This window comes from Doryrhamphus excisus, chromosome 3, assembly GCF_030265055.1.
Source record: "Doryrhamphus excisus isolate RoL2022-K1 chromosome 3, RoL_Dexc_1.0, whole genome shotgun sequence".
In the NCBI taxonomy this organism is placed as follows: Eukaryota; Metazoa; Chordata; class Actinopteri; order Syngnathiformes; family Syngnathidae; genus Doryrhamphus; species Doryrhamphus excisus.
This window is the reverse complement of record NC_080468.1, coordinates 28,074,270-28,099,283: the sequence shown is the minus strand read 5'-3', so window position 1 is coordinate 28,099,283 and position 25,014 is coordinate 28,074,270. Positions and strand designations below refer to the sequence as shown.

The following is a 25,014-nucleotide window of genomic DNA, read 5'->3' as shown; positions in this document are numbered from 1 at the left end:
CAGGAAAATATCAGTTCCCCACTAGAAAAGGGAGAAAAGCAGCTTTTTGTGAAAAGATACATTTGTTACATTTGTGACAGCTGAAATATCTACACAAATATACAAACATAAACAACACAAAAATGGGTTGTTTTACAACAAAATAACAATTTATTCACAAATATAGTGTAACCATGAACTATTTACAAGTTTCACATGTGGGACGATGTGTGTGCATGTGCATACATAAAAATGCCCCTACGATGCGTAACCTTCTGCAGGCTACATTCCTCCTCCTTCCTGTCGTGTGTAATTTTTCCGTCCACATGATCCCTGCCCAGCTCTTATCAAATGCACTTCTGCCACCTTGTGGACGTTTTTATGGCTGGAAATTGCTATGACGTGTTAACGCATTAGTGGAGAGTTGCAGCATCATGTCTTTTTGCCTCTCATGCAAAAACATAACAGACATATACATATAGCGGTTGTTTGGTGATGATTAAAAACATATAAATATGTCTTTGGTATTGAGTGAGTTAAGACGCTTAAGACGCTCTCATTGGCAGGATATAGTGCGTTCAAACGCTGGCGACCCAATTGCAGTGCCCCACCAAGACAAACAGCACCTTGAAGTCAACACAATGAATACATTAGACATTTTCTTATCATTCGTTCATTCATTTTCTACCTCTTATCCTCACGAGGGTCGAGGGGCAAGGGGCGAGAGGCGGGGTACACCCTGGACTGGTCGCCAGCCAATCACAGGGCACATGTAGACAAACAACCATTCACACTCACATTCATACCTATGGACAATTTGGAGTGGCCAATTAACCTAGCATGTTTTTGGAATGTGGGAGGAAACCGGAGTACCCGGAGAAAACCCACGCATGCACGGGGAGAACATGCAAACTCCACACAGAGATGGCTGAGGGTGGGTTTGAACTCCTGGCTGTGAGGTCTGCGCGCTAACCACTCGACCGCCGTGCCGCCCCTGTGTCATTTTATTTATGTTAATTTGATAAGAAAATGGGCTGCATGGCGGTCGAGTGGTTAGCGCGCAGACCTCACAGCTAGGAGACCAGGGTTCAATTCCACACTCTGCCATCTCTGTGTGGAGTTTGCATGTTCTCCCCGTGCATGCGTGGGTTTTCTCCGGGTACTCCCGTTTCCTCCCACATTCCAAAAACATGCTAGGTTAATTGGCCACTCCAAATTGTCCATAGGTATGAATGTGAGTGTGAATGGTTGTTTGTCTATATGTGCCCTGTGATTGGCTGGCTGCCAGTCCAGGGTGTACCCCACCTCTCGCCCAAAGATAGCTGGGATAGGCTCCAGCACCCCCCGTGACCCTCATGAGGAAAAAGCGGTAGAAAACAAATGAATGTTATGAATCAGTCGCTTCACTCGCATGTAAAGAGGAGTTCAGAACATTCATATGCAATTCCATCAAGTAAATTTAGCTAGTTGGGACGTTTTCCGTGCATTGCAAAGAATCTTGTGGAAGGCCCTCCTGAAGTCTCGGTTAAAGATGGTGTATATAGCCGGGTTGAGGGCACTATTGCAGTACCCGATCCAGAAAAAGAACTTGAACAGGGTATCAGGGATCTTACACGGAGCGCCACATGCGCCGTACAGACTGTACGTGAAGAAGAACGGGAACCAGCATGCCACAAAGACGCCCATGACTACGGCGAGAACAAACGTCAACCTCTTCTCACGCGCTTGGGTTAGCTTGCAGCGGACAAGAGAACTCCGGTGTTTCCTCCGTGAAGTGAAGAAGTCGATGGATTTGCGAGGAACCGCGGTGGCGTCGTTGGCGTAAGTGTGGTTGTCAGTGGCGTTGCTGAAAGCAGAATCGGCGGCAGCGATGTCATCGTTGGTGGCATCAGCAGCTTTGGTTAACTTTTGGTGGACGCGGGAGGAGATGAAGAAGTCGACGGATTTGCGAGAAGTGACGCTGATGGGGTTCGAAGGTTGGGTCGGATTTTGGTGGATGAGGGAGCTGCTGCATTTTCTCGGCAAAGCAAAGAGGTTGATGGATTTGGGAGGGTTTGTGGTGGCGTTGGTGTCTGCGATGTTGTCGTTGGCAGAAGCGGTGTTGGCACCGACGGCGATGGCATCCGTGGTTTTGTCATCGTGAGCTGTGTGGGCATTGGTGTCAGGGTTTGCAGTGGCGTTGATGAAAGTGGGGTTGTCGGTACCAGGGATGTCGGATTCAGTGTAAGAACTGCTGCTGTCCGTGATGGTAGTCTTGGCAGCGGCATTGCCAACTGTAGGGACGTCATTGGCATAGGCGCTGGTGCCTTTGGCATCGACGGCTGCAGTGCTGGCATCAGTGGTGCTGTCAGAGTAAGCGGTCTTGGCATAAGTGCCATTGGTGGCGTTGACACCATAAGATTCAACGTAAGCAGCCTTCGTATCCGTGACGGACGCATTGGCAGTTGTGTCATCGGTGGCATCAGCCTTGGCATGGGCACCATCACCATCAGTGACCATGATGTTGACTCCAGTGGCTTTGGCAGAGGCATCAGCCTTGGCATGGGCACCATCGCCATCACTGACCTTAGTGTTGACTCCAGTGGCTTTGGCAGCGGCATCAGCCCTGGCCTGGGTACCATCGCCATCAGTGACCATGATGGTGACTCCAGTGGCGTTGGCTTTGGCATCAGCCCTGGCATGGGCACCATCGCCATCACTGACATTAGTGTTGACTCCAGTGGCTTTGGCAGCGGCATCAGCCCTGGCCTGGGTACCATCGCCATCAGTGACCATGATGGTGACTCCAGTGGCGTTGGCTTTGGCATCAGCCCTGGCATGGGCACCACCGCCATCACTGACATTAGTGTTGACTCCAGTGGCTTTGGCTGTGGCATCAGCCCTGGCATGGGCACCACCGCCATCACTGACCTTAGTGTTGACTTCAGTGGCTTTGGCAGCGGCATCAGTCCTGGCATGGGCACCATCGTCATCAGTAACCTTGATATTGACTTCCGTGGCTTTGGCAGTGGCATCAGCCCTGGCATGGGCGCCATCGCCACTAGCAGCATTGGAGTAAACGGCGGTAGTGTCAGTAGCAGCTTGGGTTAGCTTTTTGCTAAAATGGAAACTGTGGTGTTTGCCCCATGAGGTAAAGAGGTTGAAAGTTTTGCAAGGATTTGTAGCAATGCTGTCAGCGACCTTGGCGTCGTTATTTGCGTTGCCGTAATCGGTCTTGGTGTCCTCGTAAGCGCCGTTGCTGTTAGCGACAGTGGCATTGGCGTTCTTGCCGTAAACAGTGGCAGCTGTGGACTGTTTCTGGCTCCTCCCGCCTGATGAGGAGCTGTCCATGTCTTCAGTGGCCGTTTGGTTGCTTTGCATGCCGTTATTCTTCTTCTCTGACATGCTCCTCGTTCTGGTTTTGGCCACCCGATAGATCCTGATGTAGACCAGAACCATAACGAGGCAGGGTGCATAGAAGGAGGCTGTGCTGGAGGCCAGGATGTACCAAGTGTCATCATTTAACTTGCATTGCTCCTCTGAGTTCCTCTCAATCGTCAACAACGGTGGCGAGGAAATCATGGCTGAAATCAACCACACTGTTAAAATTACAGCCTTAATCCTCTTGGAAGTCCTCTTTAAATTATACTCCACCGCCTGCGTCACGGACCAGTAACGATCCAAGCTGATGGCGCACAAGTGTCCAATGGACGACGTGCAGAAAAGAACATCCAGCGCCAGATAGATGCCGCACCAAAGTTCTCCAAAGCTCCAGTAGCCCATGAGCTCGTTGGCCAGACTGAAGGGCATCACCAGGGCCGCCACCAGGACGTCAGCGGCGGCCAGCGACACCAAGAAAAGGTTCTGAGGGGCTTTAAGAGCACGGCTGGTCAACACGGCGATCACCACCAGGATGTTGCCGACCACCGTGACAAAGATAAGACAGCTCACCAAGACAGCGATGCCCACCATGGACCACCACGAGGACGAAGACGAAGACGAGGATGAGGTTTGGTTGAAACAATCCATTGTGGTTTTCACGCTTATGTGATGTGTCGGCTCTGTGCGCTCCAGCTTGTGGTGCTGATTCTTGTGTCGGAGTCCCGCCCCCATCCTTCTGCTCTCTCATCACACTAAACACAATCTTTGATGATATGATCCATTTTTATTACAGCGAGCATGGATTTGTCTTCATAAAAATGGTCCACATACAAGATGTCACTCATCTCTTGTTTTTTTTTTCTTTTAAATATCTTTTTATTTGAATGTATGCTTTGTAAGTGTTTTTAATAATTATTACATTATTGTTATTATTTTTATTATTACAGCTGTAACCCTCCTAAAAACATTAGAAATGAATTCATTAAAATATTTATGTAAAAACACATATTACAGTTAAATTCATACTGAAATAAAAAATGAAATAAAAAATGAAATAAAAAAAATTGTGTTAATCAGTGAGGATTGCTAGATGGCATATTTATATTTTTAATTTATGTATTTATGTTTGAAATTAGAAATGACTTCATTAAAATATTTATGTAAAAACATGTATTACAGTTAAATTCATACTGTAAAAACACATATTTATGTAAAAACACAGTTAAATTCATACTGTAATAGGTGTTTTTACATAAATATTTTAATGAAGTCATTTCTAATTTCAAACATAATTAAATACATAAATTAAAAATATAAATATGCCATCTAGCAATCCTTTTAATCCTTTTAATACTTCTAAAAATGTTTATATTAATTATATGGATTTTCTATTTATGTAAATAACATGCATATGATGGTACATAAATTCAAATTGTATATGATATATGTGATGTATCTGTTATGAATAATTCATAACCTTATGAAAATACACAATTATGATAATGATAGATGAGATATAAATATGAGTATAACTTTCTGACAAGTTTCAAAATAAACTTGTATCAAACCTGAAACTCTTTTGAGATGTTTTTTTTTTTTTTGTCACAGAACTTTGAAATGAAGTATAGTACTTTGGTGATAGAATACAGTGTTAGTATTTTTATGGCCATGGCAAACCATACCATAAAGTGTTTCTTGAGCCAATTTTTGTATTTATGTCATAAAAGGTAGCATTTCTGGCAAAATACAGATACTAAACTTTAACGTAATTACCATATTTTCCAGACTAAAAGAAGAAGAAAAGAAAACAGTGTTTTTAAAACTGTTTATATTACATAAACACTGGACAGCTTTTCTGTTCTTACATCTATTGAGCCTGTTCTCTATTATTTTATTAATGTTGGAACTTGACTTACTGATGCGGCTTGAGAGTTTTAAGGTTCGACCCTAGGATGCAGAGATTAGGACCCAAATGCAGGTAAAAATTTATTTATTTTCGCTATGCAGCAATATGGCGCACTAGCATGGCAAACTCAACACAAGACAATGAACCGACAAACAAAGGGAGCGTGCACCTGAACTAAATAGCAATTGAAAACAGGTGCGGGAGAAAGTGGAAAGGAACGGAAAACAGCACAGAGCAACAGAGGAAGTGAATACAAAATAAGGGCACGAACGAGGAACAGCGAAAAAGACGAAAACTAAGAAAGCTGTCACAAGGGGGTGAAGCCCGATCGTGACAGTAATGTCTGTTTTGGTCAAGTAATTTGTAAAATAAATTACCCACAAAAAATGCGACTTATGCATTTTTGGCCTTGTGCGACTTGTGCGAAAATACAGTATGTCCCCATCTTACCTTCAGACTATGCTAGCGGTAGCCATATTTTCTCTCAAATAACCGTAAAAACCTGTGTTTCCTGTGTGAAAACATTCCATTTATTAAAATGTAATCCCCTTATCATGGTCTGGAAGCAGTTAGCTGCAATAAACAAGTGATTACTGTAATAACATCAGCAATTTACCTAGCTAAGTAGTTAGCCTCTCCAATAGAGTCATTCTAAATTTAAAGGGGAAGTGCACTTTTGTGTACTTTTGCCCACCATTCCCAACCCTTATGTGAAACATAAAAAAAACATCGTATTTCTTTCCCTTTTCTGTGCATTATAACACCAGAAAACGAATTCAAATGAGCTAGCTCACAATGCACATCATCGGAACACACCTATTTCGACTATGAAGCCCTCTACCAACGTTGCATGATTTGATATCCATGCTGTGATCATGCATTAGCATGTACACTGATGATAACATGTACTAGTTGCAGTATCTTGCCCTATTTCCATGATTTAAAACACCAGTTAGCGGATTGATACACATAGTTATGCTAGCTCTGTCAACAACAGAAGTGGCAACACATACGTACATGCTGACGGCATCTTGTTGAGTCTTTGTAGCCAAATTGAGAGCTAGGTATCTACTCTTCCGTCTGTGAATGATGCTGAGACTAGCACTTAGCGAGGCGTCATGTTAGTCCGCCAGATAAAAATAGTGTTTTATGTTAGCTGCTACAATAATAATATGGCTTGGTTAATATACAAGTCAGTTAGTATGTAAATGTTTTTTTTTGTGAGGGCGTTAGCATCAGAGTAGGTATGTCACCAAACGTCTGTTGTTAGCCAGCTCATATTCACTTGTTTTCTCATGCTAGAATACACAGAAAAGGGAGAAAATATGTATTCATGTTTCACATAAGGATTTGGAATGGTGGGCAAAATTTTTAAAAAGTGAAGTTTCCTTTTAAGAAAGACCAAAAAAAAAAATAAAAAACTTAACACTTCCACACGGAAAGAGAGAACCTTTTTTCACGCAATCTCAGCCATGGCTTGATATATGTATTATTTATTCATATATATTAAGTAACTGAACATAGACAAGACAATAAAGGAGTCTTGGAGAAAAACAATTGGAGTCGCTGCTCTTTTTTCCTTCTTTCGGCGTGGAGCTGAGCATGAAACTGGCCCCATCGTTTTCACGCCTGCTGACTGCCAAGAACAAGTTAGCACCTTACGTAACCACAACAACACATTTCACCTGCTGCTGCCTGTTACATTCACTTCAATGTCATACTTACTACGTTTGCATGTCTTTTACAACGTATTTGACGTCTACAAAAAGGTTTTCAGCAGACTTTGTAGAGAAATTCAAACACACTGCAAACCTACAGACTTTAAATAATTATTTTTTAAAAATTAAATAAATGACATTTTAATAAAGTACAATAAACCCAAAATACACGTATTGTACAAATTATAAAAATTGTGTAAAATAGTAAAAGTATATTTTTAAAAAACTTTAAAAATTATTAAATGTAAATTAACTAAAAGATATATTTTTTTCATGTTTTTTTAAATAATTTGTACAATAATTAATGTCTAGAAAACCCCTGTAATAATTAATTAATAATTACATATACAATATATAATATTATAATACTGATTTCATTTGCATACAGGCTAGTTAAATACAAGATTATTAATGACAACGGGCTGCATAGTGGACGAGTGGTTAGCGCGCAGGCCTCACAGCTAGGAGACCCAAGTTCAATTCCACCTCATGTTCTCCCTGTGCATGCATGGGTTTTCTCCAGTACTCCAGCTTCCGCCACAAAAACATGCTAGGTAAATTGGACACTCCAAATTGTCCATAGGTATGAATGTGAGTGTGAATGGTTGTTTGTCTATATGTGCCCTGTGATTGGCTGGTGACCAGTCTAGGGTGTATAGGCTCCAGCACCCCCACGGGACGCGACAAGCGATAAGCTGTAGAAAATGAATGAATGACACCATCAGTGTGGGGGGGGAGAATCAACTGTTTCTTTAATATATGTTGTAGATTAGCATAAGTCGCTACTGTCATTACAAATAATAGAGGAATAATTTACAGTAGAACAAATAGTCGCCATGTATTTTTCCTCCTACATATGGTACACTGTACATGGTCCTTTCATATAATTTGTCATCAACATCACAGGAGAATATATTTACACATATCAAAAGTGTTTACATTTTTAAAATATATTAAATAATAATAATGATAGTTAGTAAAAAGTCACTCCCAATGCAGAGTAAAAACATAAATGATATAATACACAAGGTCAATGCGGCGTCCCCTTCCTTCTCAGTTCCAGGGTGTGGAGACCCTCCTGGCGCCCCAAGGCATGCTGGGCACCCACCTTGTGGGCCGTCTCCGTGGCAGCGATGTCAATGTGGGCGTATTTGGTGGCACTCTTTTCTATCGTCGACACCCAAAAGACACAAAACACGACTTTCAAAAGGCGCAAGGTTGCATCTTGAGGGATATTTCTACCCAAAAATCCTGAACTTTTATAAGAACAATTTAACGGTAAGCACGGTATGGACGAATGTAAGTAACTGATAAGCCTACAGTATTGCCCTTATTCACAGTATTTATTGTGAGGTTCAGTTGCCATGACACATTCACCAGAAGAGGCCGCTACTCACAAACCACACAAGTCACGTTAAAGTGAGGCACAAAAAAACACAGCAAAAAGTGTATTTGTTGTTTTAAATGTAATTAAGGTGTTTTTACTCACATTTTTGTCTCTGTGATGTGGTTATGCTTTTTTCCTCCAGTATTTTACAACATTATGTTTCTCTCATTATTGTTTGTATCGTGAGAAAAATAGTACGTAAAACATGTAGTCAGTTGACAGGAGCTTGTCGCGTGCTAAGCTTGTCTATGCCGGCGTGTGTGATAGCTCACGTTTCAATCTCATTCTACTTTATGGCGTCTTTGTTTACACATTTTGCCTTTGTCACTGCCTCTCCGGCGGCAGCTAGCCAGCTAGCTAGCTTTTGTCCCACGGGCAAGCTACAAGTGGCTGTCACGTTCAGACTCACTTAACAATCTTGGTCTCCAACAGGTAGCTTGTATGCTAGCAGCTGATGTTGAGTAGTTCATCAAAGAATATTTGTTTCACCTCATAGTAGTTTTATAAGTGTTTTATTCAAACATGAAACCTGTATTTATATATTTACTGTTTATTTCAAAAGAAAAATCATATGACGAAGAGTAGTAGTAGTACCGTTTACAATAATAGTAAAATAATAGTAAAACCTGCATAAGATGAGGACTGTTGATGTTATTCTCGTAATGCTAACTTTTTGTTTTAATGGGGACATACTGTATATTGTTACAAACACTCAAAATTTGGAGTAACATTTTGGCCCATGTTGAAATTACTATTACAGACCCACAAAATGTGATGTAATGTTCTGCTCACAAAAAAACAAATGGCGCAACACACCTCTTAAAGTCACGGCGCAACACGAGAACACGGCGAATGCCGCATTTTCGTTAAATCCTTACTCGGTGCGGACCTTCGGGTGCTGTGTTCTTGCAGCTCCAGCTCCATGTAGTTGAGCTGCTTCTTGGATGTCGGACTCACTGGAATATTAACGTACGTCACAGAGTCACCGCGAGGCCTTTCGGCCAGTGGCGCCTCCGGTGAGAACGCTGTCGTTGTTCCTGCAAGACAGACAGCTCGAAAAAGTCAGCATCATATACCTTTAGACTTCTAATACACCTAAAATGATGAAAGGCTAACCGCTAACATTAAGGCTACCAATAACGTCACCATGGATGACTACAAAGCTAATACATTTTTCCCAAAAATCACTAGAAAAGCACTCGGATGTATGCTAATGTTAGCATGCTAACACCTAGCCTGATAATGCTACCTATCAAAAATTGCAAAAAATGTTACTATGCTAATGTAATGCTAATGCATGTTAACACAGAGCTAAGTATTTGTACAGTATATGTATATGTATGAAAATGGCTAAAAATGCTGCTATGCTAATGTTAGCACGTTGGCAATGCCAACAGGATAGTGATAACATGCTAACACCTAACATAATAGTGGTAATTGCTTATATAAGTGTCTACCTATGAAAACAACAAAAAATGCGACTATCATAGTGTTAGCATGCTAGCAATGGTAATATGATAAAGTTAGTATGCTAACATGTATCATATTAGTGCTAAGTGTTTATATGTGTCTAGCTATGAACATAGCAAGTAATGCTGTTCATAGTATACTAGTATGCTAGTATTGTGCTAACACCTAACATAATAGTGGTAATTGCTTATTTAAGTGTCTACCTATGAAAACAACTAAAAATGCGACTATCATAGTGTTAGCAGGCTAGCAATGGTAATATGATAAAGTCAGTATGCTAACATGTATCATATTAGTGCTAAGTGTTTATATGTGTCGAGCTATGACCATAGCTAGTAATGCTGTTCATAGTATACTAGTATGCTAGTATTACGCTAACACCTAGCATAATACTGTGAACAGTTGATATATTTGTCTACCCGTGATTGTGCTGCGTGTGGTGGAATTAATAATGGAAATCCAATGTGTTCTGTAAATCCCAAAATGTTTTTATAGTTTTCGAAGACGACGTGATTCCTGACATGACTGAAAACAATTTTCATTAAAACGAATTCAATGAATGTCAAAATAACCTTAAGTGTTCATTAATCCTTTTCATTCATATTTATATGTATTTGGAATTACTTTATCCATACAAAACTCTAAAATATGTGTTTTGTGCTAACGTTTTTGAGAGGAAACCACCGATTACATCATCGATGGGGGACATAGCGTAGCCGACCATTTTTGCAATTTTGGAGGCTAGATAATAAGATAAGGACGGGCGTTTTGTGGTTAAAAAATATAAAAAACACAGTTGGCAGAGAATGCATACAAACGCAAAATTGCATGCAAAATTGGGGTATACATTTTCGACATTAACTGAAAAACTTGCTAACCGGGGCGGACGCTAACTGATGTTCCACTGTATTTTGCAGTGAAAATGCAATATTTGGACACAGCCGATTCATGTGGTTACATAGGTTTGCTGAACATCAGCCTCGATCTGTCGCCTTTTTTCCAGAATGAATGAATAAATGATGGCTGTTTCGTGGTTGACTATGGCCTATTTTTGGTCAAAAAATAGTGCAAGACAAGTTATATGTCGTATTCTGGTCACTACGTACTTGAAAGATGACTTGTTCTGCCTTGTCAGGGCTGTACTGAATACTATTTTTTTAATTTTTTTATTGCTGTTAGCAACTTTCAAACTTACCCTCCGATTCTTGTAGCAACCTTTGACCGCAGTTGACCATCAGCTTGTGCTTATTTTTTTCGTCGGCCTGCAAGACAAAGCAGTCGATGTTGCTTAAATATGTACTGTTTTCATCATTATGCGATTTACCTAAGCTCACTGGTCACTTAAAGAAATCCAGTACAAGTTTGCAAGAAATGTTGTAACTTCATCAAACTTGAAGAATAAATCTGTGCCAAAAAGTACATTTGCCAAATATTCCTGTGAATATTCTCATTCATCCAGGTCATTGTGTTCTCAGGGAACTGAATCGATCGCAACTGGACTGTTCAGGTTGTCTTAGAAGACGTTTCAGTGCATGGAATGGAATGCTAACGAAGGTGATATCAACCAAACCACCATCATTGGCGGGTAGGGGCACCACTCCACTGTATGCTAACGACCGTCATTGACACCACTCAAGAGTGAAACCATTCCAGTCTTGGTATGCACCCTCCTCCATACATTTTCTTCTGCCTGTCTGGGTCCAGGTTGCGAGGGTAGCAGTTTAGCAGTCGGGAAGCCCAAATTTCCTTGGCCACCACACCAAGGTGTTCCAACGCCAGCTGTGACAGAAAATTCCTCCAGCGTGTCCTAGGTCTGCCGTGGGGCCTTTTTTTCCCTGCTGGGCCAACCTGGAATACCTCACCGGACTAGATGCCCGAGCCACTTCAACTGGCTCCTCTCGGCCCGAGCCCCTCCCGGATGACCGAGCTCCTCACCCTATGTTTTAGGGTGAGTCTAGCCACCCTGCGGGAGGAAACTAATTTCAGTCGCTTGTATTTCTTGTTCTTTCGGTCATGGGCTTTGGGTCAGGTGAGGTGGGAATATAGATCAACCGGTTCAGACATTCACAAGTTCAATCCAAAGAGAAGTCTGATTAGCACCCACATTTAAACCATTCAAACCTTTATGATGCTGCCTCTTAAAAGCATTGACATCGAGAATCATTAGGAATCGGAATCGAAATGAGCAATCATTATCGGAACTGGAAATGTTGAAGATGAATATACCTCAGAGTTTCTCTCCATGATTTCGTAAGCGAGGTCAGCTCTCTGCCGCTCCTCTCTGAGATGATGCCTTTTGTCTGGGAACAGGGAAGAGAAAAAAACAGTTATGATGAATGTCATAATCGTGAATTAATTATGAATTCAGTCAGCACTGCGAGAAAATTTGAGAACTTTGTGAGTGTCGCGCCCAACACGATTAATCAGATCCACAGTGAAACCAACAAAGCAAAAGGGAAGAGATGAAGGAGGAAAAGCAGCCCAAGGTCCAGTTGGAGAAGACAGAAGAAGACCTTACCTTCACTGTTCAATGTCTGACCATTCATGTCTTCATCTGGATCTTGACTGCCGCCTGCAATCTGGGGCACCTTTTTAGCATCATCATCATCTTCTGGACTTTCCTTCAGTTGCAGCCCTGTTAGAAAACTTTGCACTTCGCCAAAAATTTTACTCCTGCGCCTTAATACCGGAGGCGGGCCCCTCGGGAGTGGGTGGCAGCATGCCCCCAGACACTTTGAGCAGTTTTCGTAAATGTTTGTGGATGCACGTTTGCCAGATGGTGTGGTTTTGGGGTGTAATGGCGCAGGGGTCATGACTTCATAGAGACTCCATCGGGTGGGTTTCCATTCCTTGGGGTAGCGCAGGAGTTGGGCGAAGAGGCTAGCTAGTTTATCTCGCCCCTTTTTGGGAGGCGGTGGTGATCCCTTACTTGGCTTCCCATCGGAACTGCGCGGTGATAATTTGTCAACAATTCGATCTGCTGGATGGGGGAAATATGACATTGGGCAGACCCGGGAAAGCCTTCACTGCGACTTTTCGACATTGAATCCCACATGGGCGGACGCCACAGATCATGCAATGACACATCCATGCAGGAATAAATGCATGCAGTGTTTCAGGTTATTATTGCACCCTACCTGGTAAAGCAGGTAATGCTGCCCCACTTGCAGAGTTGATGATGGGGGGCGGCGTCCCCTGTGAAAGGTTCAAATACAAACCATTGATAGCATTTTGTTGTAGATGTAAAAATGTAGATGAGGCTTGCGGATGCAGAAATAAGGAAAAGCGCTAATTATTTTCCGTGTACTTTGGAAATTGTAGTGCGCCAACCTTACCTGAAATCCACCGCATGTTGCACAGATGGTCACTACGGTTTTGGACGTAAGAGAGCTGCACATGCTACAGGATTCTGTGCCATCTCCAATGGATGCCTCCCTCCTGCAATTCTCCCCTGAAGACCCATGTGAGCAGACTGGTGGTATTTTTGAGCTTGACCCCTTTAACGATTCTGTCAATGGACTTTGGTGATCAGTGTCCACCGTCTGCCCACCTTCCCCCTGGAGCAGATTCCTTGGGGTGTCGTACAGGTACCTGAGGGATGTTGGTACCTTGTACTGGAGTTCTCGACCTTTAGGGCAACAACAAGGACTCAGGTCTTGAGCCAAACGTGGCGGCAGGCTAAAAACTGAACCAAAGTCCTCACTAATGTCCAGACTTCCAGTGTATGAGGAGAAACTTCCAGAATACGAGGAATGGCTTGCAGTTGCGATACCGCTATCAGAGGAGCTCTGGCGACCGATTTCCTGCAGCTGTCTTGGGGCTTTGACGCCCAGATTGTGGCCACCGCCCTGGTTGGCGGACAGTTTCTCTCCATTCCCTTTAGTCGGGTGGTTGTCCGATAGATTGGCGGTTGGCGGTTCGGTCCAAATGGCCAAACGGCTTGAAATGCTGCAATCTGATTGGCTGTTGTCCGAGGCGTCAGATGAACCCGATATGCTGCGGTCGTCACCGCTCACCGCGGAGTACACTACAAAAAAATAGTACCATATAAGGTCTTTAAATATTAACAACAGTAGCGTAGCATATAACGTACCCGTGCTGTTCCGATTCGAGAGCATGCTAAGCCGCTTTTCCAGTTCCTGTGTCTCATGGTTCAACCTTTCCTCAGAGTTGGCCTGACTGGTGCCGGGATCTGCCAACAAAGCGGAAATCAAACTAAGTGAGTGGGGCAAAAATTGATAAAGAGTAGGGATGCTCCGATTGGGTTTTATGTCGCAGATTCCGAGACCGATTATCAATGAGTGGGAAGTGGCATTGCTTGTTCGTTTTAAAAAACAAACTATCACTGTCGTGAAAAGCCTCATTTGGAGTCTGAAGATGAGAAGCTAGGTGTTTAACTCTAGCTAGTTAGCTGCAGCCAGTAACCGCTAGGCAAAGCGTGTAAGGAAAGATGTAACAGAAGTCAAACACCAACAAAACACTCTGGAATAGCTAGCATAGCCTGTGTTAAGTTGTCAAACTGATTTGAGGTTTTATCGACTAGTGTTGATTCTTGACAGAGTGTGTTCCTTGTGGGTTTAATACGTACGTGACACAGCGCGTGTGTTGTCGTGACATGAACTGTCAGCGCAGCATCCTGATTGTTTTTTGTGACTGGCGTTGAAAGGCATTTATCAGCATGTTCCAGTCACAGTCTTTTATGGAAATCATCAGATACTAATCGGTGGCCAAATCGGGTCATCCCTAATAAAGAGCTGTATTGTTGTTAGCTAGCTACTTTCTGGTTCATGGAATAGGACATAAAACATTAGGATTGGACCCTCCAGGTCAAAGATGACTTGCTGATGAAAATAACTGAAATGCATATGTAGAAACAACTGCATTGAAAGTACAGATGGAGGAAAATTATTAGTATATTACTACGATTATATGACATCGGGTGTTCAGAGCTGTGCATTTTGGCTGCAACAGCCTGTGTTTTTATTTTAATGTTTTAATGTTTGTGTGTCTCACCAAACATTACAGGAGAGTGACATTTTAGATATTAGTATGACGCTTTGAAAGCTATGTATAATACTTTGGAAACATCAACAAGCTCCCAGCCCACGCCAAACGTCACCACCCGCACACGCTAAAGCTAGTTGTAATGCTAGCAGGCTAGGAAGAATTTCAAGGTTTATAGTACAGGTAAATCTTTGGGACTGAGAAAGTGCGAGCACCCCTCACTTAGAATCACGTACAATGTTGAAAGGAGCCTTTCTATCATTGTTGAAGACCAAAAATGTACTTCCCGGGTTATGAAAAACAAAAACAGAGGGAACAAAAAACTTAGTTGACCGAAAAAAATCCTCATCATCACTCGTAATCCCGAACAAAATAGTAAAAAAAGCTTTCCATCAAGCTTAGCAAACACTGGCATTTTTTGCCCTGGCGCACTATGCTAACAAGTAGTACAAAGTGTATCAAACCTGTTAAAAATATATTCTCTCCATTGAGAATGCCCCGCATGCTAACCGCTAACCTTGACAGGCGATCAATACACACAATGTTGATTGAATTAGAACAAAAACACCTTGTGTTTACGACACGGTCATGTGAGCAAGCAACGTCCTTGGACAGGCTAGCATAAAGGGTCACACGCTATTAATAGCGCTGCGAGTAGAGCCATACACAAGCACTAGATTTAGTGTTTGGCACCACCTTACCTTCATTTATTTACAGTATTTACATGACATTATATTTACACTGTAAATATATTCATGAATATATTCTATTTTCTATACAGTATTGTTTTGTAATGTACTGTGATACAATTTTTTTACCCATAGTTTATCTTTCTTCCGAATGTATTTTATATGTAATTCAGAGAGCAGTGATTAAATGGATAAGATTGCATTAATCCATCATTCTATTATTTTACTATAATTATTTTATTATATAAGTTTTTTATTTTTCTTCTGCATTAATCTTAAATAATTATAAAAAAATAACCCAAATATATAGTACTTTCCTATCAAAAATTAAGAAAAAGGTTAATATTAAAAAAAATTTGGGATGTGAATCAGTATCCTTGATTATTATTTACGTCTAGTACCAAATATTTAGTTGTATTTTTTAAATCAAACTATCACAAAAAAACTACATTTTAATTTAAATTATTTTTTCAATTATGAATAAAGCATTCTTATGAGTGCGTATACTGTGTGTATGTATAATATATGCTACATATATTAATTTACACCCTGCCTGGTAAACAATCTTTCCTTAAAAAATACTTGCGTGTGTAATTTGTATTTATGGATTTTATTTAGTTTAAGAGGCATTAAAAGGCCAGAACGTGTAGAATGGCATGTCTAATCTGGGGTCGGGAGGTGTCGGAATGCTTGCCGATGATGTTACATAAATACCTCTGGTGATTTAGGAGGCTTTTGTCTGTGCGGACCCTCACTTCTATTTATTCTTTGACACTAATAAGCCCCTCTGAGCAAGACCCCCACGGGGGTACATGACCGCCTCCCCAGCCACCCACTCATTGACCCAACACTTTTCCTGTCATGTTGGTGTTGGGAAAATGGGGGAGGTGTTGAAAGTGGACAGCACGCTAGGAGATATTTGTAGAAATAATCATAAAAATGAAGCCAAGCTATGACATCATGGCGGTGGAACCTTGGTTAGCGTCATTATTTCCTTCCAGTCCAAGTCTAACTGAAACCGACTCTAACCAAATCCATTTCTCCCGTAAGAAATCATGTCAAACTGATTTATGCATTCCAGAAAGCCAAAACAATTACCACAAAATATGTTTTTATAGTTTAGAAAAAAAGAAAGACAGGTGGCATATTAACAACACAAGACATGCTAACCGGAGAATACACGTAAACTAAGGCAAAATTGTGGCCAAAAATACGTCCTGTTTTTTTGTGCAAGAAAACCTAATACACAACATTAAACACATTGGGCTCTAATTTTGTGGCGCAACCAATTAGGTAATTTGGTAGGGTGGGCTGCGCCAAAATCAGGGGAGGTGTCCACATTTTCAGCTTGGCGCAGTGACAATTGACAAAGCAGTGACAAAGCAGCGAGCTAGCTGCGGCCCAGTCTATTCTTGGCGCAGGCAAAGCGCACCCTGCGCAATGATACATTGGCTGACAGGCACACAGTGCGCACACATCACCAAAACCTCACAGGTGGGTTTTTCAGAGTGTCAAGCACATTTCAATGCAACCAGCAACCACAATTTAATGTAAGCGTGTGAACCAGCACATCCATTTTTGTATTCATTGTCCCATCACATTTGATATCAGATCAAATACTTCATGCTTAATTGGAACTCAACCTGATGGCAGCTGAAAGTATGAGGCCAACCATGACACTGCGAAGGGGGGGCTCAACATCCCCCTAAATAAATGGCTTGCCTCTCCCAAATCAGCATTAAACTACACCAAACAGATCCACTCATTGCTAGACTTGTTTGGCATGCCCTACCCCAATTGTGGCAAATTAGTAAAACGTGGATAGCGCAGCTGTTAGAGTGCTTGGATCCACACCCAGAGATGGTGGGTTCAATTCCAGATTTGAACATTGTATTTTTTCGCGTATTTCCACAGCGTTTCAGTCCAGCTTCAGCTTCTGAACGGCTCCTGTGTTCATTCAAAATTTAGATTGTCGCGTTTCAGTTTCGCTTCAGCTTTTCAGAATTCACACACAATGTCTGCTGACATTGCATCATCTACTTTCTTGTAAACTTAAGAAAGGGCTTCAACAAAGTGGTGAAGAAGGCCAAAGGAAGAAGGCACAAACTTACCACTTCCACACGGAATGGGAGAAACTTTTTTTTCACTCTGTAGGGTCATGTAAAAAGGCATGTCTCATACATGTAACATGACTGCTGCCTTGTGGCCACAATACTACATACTATATCTCAGCACTGAGGACGATTCGATACACATCTCGATGCACTGCCAGCGATACTAGATGGAATACATGGAATTTTCAGGCGATACGATGCAATATAATAATCATTTAGTTCAAATCAATGCAATCCGATATGATATGGTGCAATTTCTTGCAATATGATGCAATTCAACATGATGCAAATAATCAAAGGGGAAAAAATAGAATTCAGTATGGTCCTACAAAAACGATTTGGCTTTATTCCTTCTAGGCACTTGGCAATAAATTCAACTAAAGTGCTGTCTGTCTTTTTTTACTATGCACCACTTCTTGATCATTCTTTTTGCCATCTTAAAACACCAACCACTTTTCAAAAACAACTTTCCTCACATTTTCACATCAGCTATGCAATTACAATAGCAGTGGTTCAGTGGTGGAGTAAAACAATTAAACAATAATTACTGCTGTAAAAAATACAGTATACGGCAGCAACAAAGTTAAAGCGACATTTTCAACAGTGCAATCAATGTTTGTTTATATTCCTGTGTGTAAAACATACTGCTAATATGAATGCACTAGGAGGTAGGCTAATATAGTAGTGAGGAGCAGAAAGTGTAAAACAACTTAAACCCTTTTAAAATTGTTTCAAAAATCAGGAAGAAGCCAACTGCTCTGCTGTTCTAATGTCACCTGCTGTGCTGAACACTCCTTCAGAAGGGGGGGACACTTGTTGCTGGGACGGACAAATAGCTCCTGGAAAGCAGCGCAAGATCCACTGACCTGATTTGCTTGTTTTTTCCCTGGTGTCTGATTAGGAACTAGACAGAGAGGCGGCAGTAGACTTGTCCGTGTTGTGGTGTTCATATTTTAAGGGGGTCTGCATGTTTGTCGTGCTGCCGTTCTTCTTAACATGGCATTCTTTGCAAATGACAGACGTTTTGTCGAGCTTTCCGCCGTTCTTTGCAAATCCGTAGTGTTTCCAAACATACCATTTAAAGACAGGAAATAATGATGGTGCATTCATTGCAATTGGGGAACAGCATTTGGGGTGAAGTTGAACATGAATAAAACAGTGCTTGCATCGGATTTTACTGAGATTAATCTAGATTTCACCCGTCAATTGCATCGATACACAGTGAATGAGCGCATATGCAAATCAATGTATCGATTAATATTGATTATTTTCCACACCCTTACTACATACAGTACATACAGTACATACAGTATTTGTATTTCAATATGTTTGGACTAATAGTCTGACTAATAGTCTGACTAATAATTTGACGATTAGTCTACCACCAACAGCCATCATTCATTCAAGAATTAATTTCTGAAAAATTGTGATATAACGAGGGAGCGATAACTGAGCCACATAGAAGATGGATGCTCGATGGACTGTAGTGATGGTCGAAAATGTTCAGAATTTGACCTTGGAAGAGATTATTTTGTTATATCCTATGGGAAAAATTGTGTGGAACTCTGCAGTTGAAACAAACAATGCTCTAGAACGTTCCTCTAGAGAGATTCCATGGTAGTTTCATTTTCTATACATAGACGCTTGAGCTTGATTTAAGGCCGCCACTCCAATTGCCACAGAGGATTAGCCAATTATGTATAAAGCAGCTGCCAGTCCATCCTCGGCCAAGAATGGTTAGATTCGAGGAAGAACCGGGCTACGTGTAACACCTGGTACCAACCTGGCAGAACTGGCCTCAGCCCAAACGGGCCCCTGGTAGGGGAGATTCCTCGGACGATGCAGTCAAACAGGAAGCTGATCTGCTCGCTCTCGGATGACGAAAGCAGGAAAACGCCAGACCCTGTGGGAGAAAACAGGGTTGATGCAAAAGCTCCAAAACAGCAAAATGCTACGATAACAGGCTGGCCTCTAATGAGGCTTCAGAGATCAAAGGTCACCTCTTGTCCCTGAGGCCACCCATGGCAAAGGGTGCTCTACTCAATCACATTCACAACATTTCAAAGTTTAAAGATCGGCGGCATTGTCGGCACTACTCCAAAGTGTCAATAGATTCATATTCATTCATTCATTTTCTACCGCTTATCCTCACGAGGGGTGCTGGAGCCTATCCCAGCTGTCTTCTGGGGGTACACCCTGGACTGTTCTTTTCAATTATCTCCCGCACCCGTTTCCTATTTTCTGTTGCCTATTTAGTTCAGGTGCGCGCTCCTTCCTTCATTGCCATGTTTGAGTTTGCCATGCTAGTGCATTGTTCTACTGCATAGCACAATTAAATATATTTTTACCTGCATTTGGGTCCTTATCTCTGCATCCTGGGGTCGAACTGTAAAACTCACAACCCGGAACGTGACAGTTTATGTCAAATAAACACTATTGAATTACCAGTTTCAACATTAGAATTGTAATTATTTATTAAATATTCTGCACATCAGGCCAATTATGTTTTATTCACTTATGTGGAGGGATGCTCAATATTGACTTTTTATCAATATCTGGTATTGTCTGGTACAGAGCAGCTGCTGGTCATTGCCCATTAATCCCAGAGACGCTGAGAGTCTAATGGGCGGGACAAAGCCCAGCATTTATCCAATGTCCAGTTTCGCTCATTGGAACAACCTACTCTACGCTTCCCAATCGCAGTCAGTAGACGCTCAGCGTCTGACAGTGTTAAAGCGCCGTGACGCTGCAAGGATAATTGAGAAGGAAGTGGTATTCGTAAGATGGAGGTATTCTTGCGCATATTCAGTCAATGAAATGTACACACAGCAGTACATAAGCTCAGCTTCGCTTGCTGTCTTAGAGCAATCACCACCAGTGTGGCACTTAATTACAGATGCTGATGTTAACTGATTGGCAGCGGCATTTAAAAAAATCATGACATGACATGACACCGTCACATCAACGTATAATGTTAATATATAATAATTAAGGTCAGTCGCAATGAAATTCAACTTTTATGCAAGAATCCTCTGCTCTATAGAGGAACGATCAACCTTGGTTAAGTCATTTTAACACTTACAAACACTTTAAGTACAACACTTAAAAACCTAAAACTGCCACACGGTTGCTAGCGTCGATTCTCTTACAGTAACCACAGCGTGTTCCTCCCTCAAAGACAAATCCATTGGGTACGGGTCCGTATCTGCGTAGATCTGGAAGGTTCCAGTGGCCGAAGACGACAGGGGGGACATCTCGAACGAGGGCCAGCAAGTTGTTGCAGAGGTGAAGGGTTGCTGGTCCGCTTTCTAACTTGGTCCCCGCAAGGACTCCGACGTTGAACATGTGAACTGGCAACACAGAAAATGGTCACTGTCTCAGGGTGGCCTCCGTGTGGCCGTATACGCTCCCTACAAAATGTCCACCACCTGCATCCACCAACTCACCTCTCAGGATTAAATACAAAGCTTTAATGTAAGAATCTACGCCTACAACCTGTCAGGTGACTTTTCTGGCGCAAAGTAGTCGACACAACACATGAAGACATTCCACTGGACCACGGCCACCTGCTATTAATGGCGCCTCTTAGTTTCTCTTACGTAACATACTGTACAATGTTCCTCTATAGTAGACACAGTGCTATACATGCTCTGATGACAACTCCAAAACCTGGACTAGAAAGGTCCAAATTTATGATTAGTCAGGAGGTACACTGCTGTCGACTCCCAAACTTGGTCTGGAAAGATCTAACGTTGCTACCAATCCGCAAGTGCGCCCTTGTTAATGCCAAAATCAGATGGTATATCACTGTCAATTCCAGAACTAATTTAGAAAGCTCTGAAACGTATGACTTCTCAGTTCCTACACACCTGTCAACTGACAAACACGATCTAGAAAAGTCTGAACCTGCAACTAATAAGCTGAAACGCACCTGTCAACTCCAAAACTTAGTAAAGGTCTGAAATGTGCTGGTACACAAGTGTCGACTCCCAAACATGATCTAGAAATATCTGAACCTGCAACTAATAACCTGGAACTCAACTCCTAAACCTGGTTTGAAAAAGGTCTGATTGTGACTTGCAAACTGGAATGCTCACGTCAACTCCAAAACGTAGTCAGTAAAGGTCTGAAATCTGCTGGTACACACCTGTCAACTCCCAAACCTGTTCTAGAAAGGTCCAAAGGTACAAGTCGTCAGGAGGTATACTCCTGTTGACTCCCAAACTTGATCTAGAAAGGTCCAAAGGTACAAGTCGTCAGGAGGTATACTCCTGTTGACTCCAAAACCTGTTCTAGAAAGGTCCAAAGGTACAAGTCGTCAGGAGGTATACTCCTGTTGACTCCCAAACTTGATCTAGAAAGGTCCAAAGGTACAAGTCGTCAGGAGGTATACTCCTGTTGACTCCCAAACTTGATCTAGAAAGGTTCGATCATGACTGGCCAGCTGGTACGCTCTAACTTTAAAACTTAAGTCTGTAATTGTCTGAAATCAGCTGATACGCATCTGTCGACTCCCAATTTTGGTCTAGAAAGGTCTGACATTGCTACCAATCTGTTATCTTATACTGTATCTCTGTCTTTTGATAAGACCCCAAATCAGACGATATACGATAGTCAACACCCAATCTAATCTTGAAAGATCAGAATCTTATGACTACTCAGTTGTTACACTCCTGTCAACTCCAAAACTTGGTCTAGAAAGGTTCAATCATGACAAGCCAGCCGGAACGCTCTAACTTTAAAACTTGTTGTCTGATATCAGCTAATATCAGCTAGGCATCTGTCAACTCCCAAACCTCGTCTACAAAGGTCCAAACTTACAACTAGTCAGGATGTACACTCCTGTCGACTCCCAAATTTTGGTCTGACCCTGCGAGTTGTCAACCGGTCAACTCTAAACCCCGATCAGGAAATGTCCAAAAGTCCCAACCTCAATGTGTCCTCACCTTCTCCCAGGCTGTAACGCAGACGCACCTCCCACGCCTGCAGGGCGTCCTTGCTGTCGAAGCCCAGCAGCACCGCCTGGTTGAGGCAGAGAATAGCCAGCGTGAAGGCCACGTCCTCATAGCACTGTCCTGTTTCCAGGCCGCAGATGTCCTCCAGGGTTATGGCGGCACGCTCCTTGTTGCCCTCGGCTTTGTCAGACTTGTCTTTGAAAACCAGCAAGACCAGGCAATCTGAAGGAGACCAAAGAGTCCACGTGCCCTCAATGTCAATTTACAAGTGTGTGCGTGCATGCATGTGTGTGTCCTACCTCTGACGCGACAGCTGTGACAACATGGACATACTGACAAGGACTTCGTTTGTCCCAAATCTTTTGTCTGTACTGTTATGTTGGGTGTCAAGTAGAACCATATAGTGGGTTGCTAAAGAGTGCATGGTATGCATGTGGACTAGCGTTGATTTGTGCTCGCGCTTGTATGCTTGTATGTAGCATGCTAACAGAATGTTAGCACTGCTCGCATTTTAAACCACTTTTTCAAAGCACTTTTTTGGGGTATAAACTTATGTACTAGATAGTGTTATCAGGCGAGGTGTTAGCATGCCAACAGCTAGTATTGTAAACATGCTAATGTTGGCATTTTAGGCATTTTCTCAGGTATTAACTTACAAAGACACCTGGTGTTATCATGCTAGGTGTTAACATGCTAACTGTTCATTCAGCAACGTATCATTGTTAACATAGCATGGTAACATTTTAGCCAATTTCTCAGGTATTATCTTGCATAAACACAGCGCTATCACGCTAGGTATTAACATGCTAACAATTAGCATATAATCATTGCCAACATGATAGCATTAGCATGCTAGCATTTTTAACCACCTTCATAAGTACAAGCCTATGAAGAAACTTAGTGTTACGTGAGGTGTTAAAATGTTAACAGTTAGCATGCTAGCATTGTAAACATGTTATCAATAGCATGTTCGCTATTTTTACAGTTGTTAACTCACACGGACACTTTGCGCTATCATGCTAGCTGTTAGCACGCTAGACACAGCACTTCAGTCTGCTGCCAGCTCATTGCACGTCATTTCTCCTGAAATTGCACATTTCTAGTTGTTAATTGTATTATTGTTATAGCTCATATTTTTATGACTATTAAGTATTACTGTCTCAGTACAGTATCAATGTGGCTGTTAATACGATCTATGGTCTCTCGCTGTCTTGTCCCCATAATCCCTCCTGTCTCTTCTTCTCTATCCCTTCATATGCTGGTCCACACTTCTAATTAAAAAGCTATTTGCACTGTCGCAACTAATATGTATACATAAAAGGCACACAACAAAAGCTATTTTTTTTTACTAATTAGTAAAAAGTCATAAATAAAAACATTTCGATTTGATGTCATGTACTGTTACAAGCAATACAATGTGCGCAATTTGTGTTTCTGACTAGTTGTATGCAAGTATGACAATGGCAAATAAATATTGGATTTAAAAAAAACACATTTTGGTCATTTATGATTGCATGGTATGCACTGTTAGAATATGTGTTGAGAAAAGAGGCAAACATTGCACTAACGTCTAGCTAGTTATTGCAAAGTTCTAATCGGAAAATCCATTTAGGTTGGTTTAATTCACTTGACAAACACTGGACATTTCAACTACTTGTACATAATAACTTTTTATGATTAGAAATGAATAATTCAAAACCTTCCGGTTGCATGACAGACACGGTGGCATCTAATATGCTCAGGCTATGTTCTTACCTGCTACAGGCGACGGCTTGCGAAAGACGAGCCACCTAGTTTTCCACTGTGGAACAACAACAGAACCGTTAAAGCGTAGTTTGAACTGTTTTTTTGTTTTGGTTTCAGAATGAATGAAAAGACCTTTTTCCCATCTCGGAGTCTGGCGTATCCCTCCACGACAACTGATTCCGTCATCTTCAGTCATGGTTCCTGACAGCTGCAAGAGTGGGCTGCCCGAATGAGGGTCACTTTCAAAATAGCTCCAAAGCCCTGGGGGCGATAAAGTACACGCCCCAACTAAGACCACCCCAACCCTAAGCCTCACCTCCTCGTCCTCCTCCAACAACAACAACAACAACATGGAAACTGGCGTGCAAACTATACCACCTGGGAAGAAACACATGCTTGGAATGCCACAGGGTCATAGGACACACATGCAAGGTTAGAGCAAGAAAAAAACTGCAGTACTCATAGTCATGCAAAAGTACTCGTTTTAGCAGTAGTAATATGATGTGAAAGAAGCAATAGTGACCTTCATGAAATAAAGGCTGTTCAACCTAATTCTAAGAGGCAGTTTTGTGAGAAAAGATGTGAAAAATCTAAGTCCAAAATGAGAAGGAAATAATTATGATAATAAAAAAGAAGCTTTGCTATATTAAAAAAAATTGTCTCATTTTTTAGGAGAAATCTGAATT

The 25,014-nt window shown here is 41.8% G+C and overlaps 2 protein-coding genes across 6 annotated transcripts; both read right to left on the bottom strand.

Annotated features, from left to right (window-relative positions):
* Window positions 1-1,327: 1,327 nt before the first annotated feature.
* LOC131125220 (alpha-2 adrenergic receptor-like) lies at window positions 1,328-3,957 on the bottom strand. The gene is made up of 2 exons (XM_058066544.1): window positions 3,090-3,957; window positions 1,328-1,874 (listed from the first exon to the last, which is right to left on the bottom strand). Exons 1-2 carry the CDS (start codon window positions 3,928-3,930, stop codon window positions 1,429-1,431), a joined length of 1,287 nt encoding a protein of 428 aa, XP_057922527.1. The 5' UTR covers window positions 3,931-3,957; the 3' UTR covers window positions 1,328-1,428.
* Window positions 3,958-7,695: 3,738 nt separating this feature from the next.
* On the bottom strand, window positions 7,696-24,651 carry LOC131125216 (protein Dok-7-like). 5 transcript variants are annotated; one of them, XM_058066530.1, is made up of 13 exons: window positions 24,461-24,651; window positions 24,338-24,383; window positions 22,574-22,804; window positions 20,777-20,977; window positions 19,411-19,530; window positions 13,914-14,012; window positions 13,156-13,847; window positions 12,958-13,015; window positions 12,339-12,800; window positions 12,047-12,120; window positions 11,016-11,082; window positions 9,229-9,387; window positions 7,696-8,130 (listed from the first exon to the last, which is right to left on the bottom strand). In XM_058066530.1, the coding sequence occupies exons 1-13, from the start codon at window positions 24,512-24,514 to the stop codon at window positions 7,994-7,996; spliced, it is 2,400 nt and encodes a 799-aa protein (XP_057922513.1). In that variant the 5' UTR covers window positions 24,515-24,651; the 3' UTR covers window positions 7,696-7,993. The 5 variants fall into 5 exon arrangements, with proteins under 5 accessions (XP_057922513.1, XP_057922517.1, XP_057922514.1 ...); XM_058066534.1 differs by having other exon boundaries at window positions 9,240-9,387; XM_058066531.1 differs by having other exon boundaries at window positions 12,339-12,797.
* Between the last annotated feature and the right edge of the window lie 363 nt (window positions 24,652-25,014).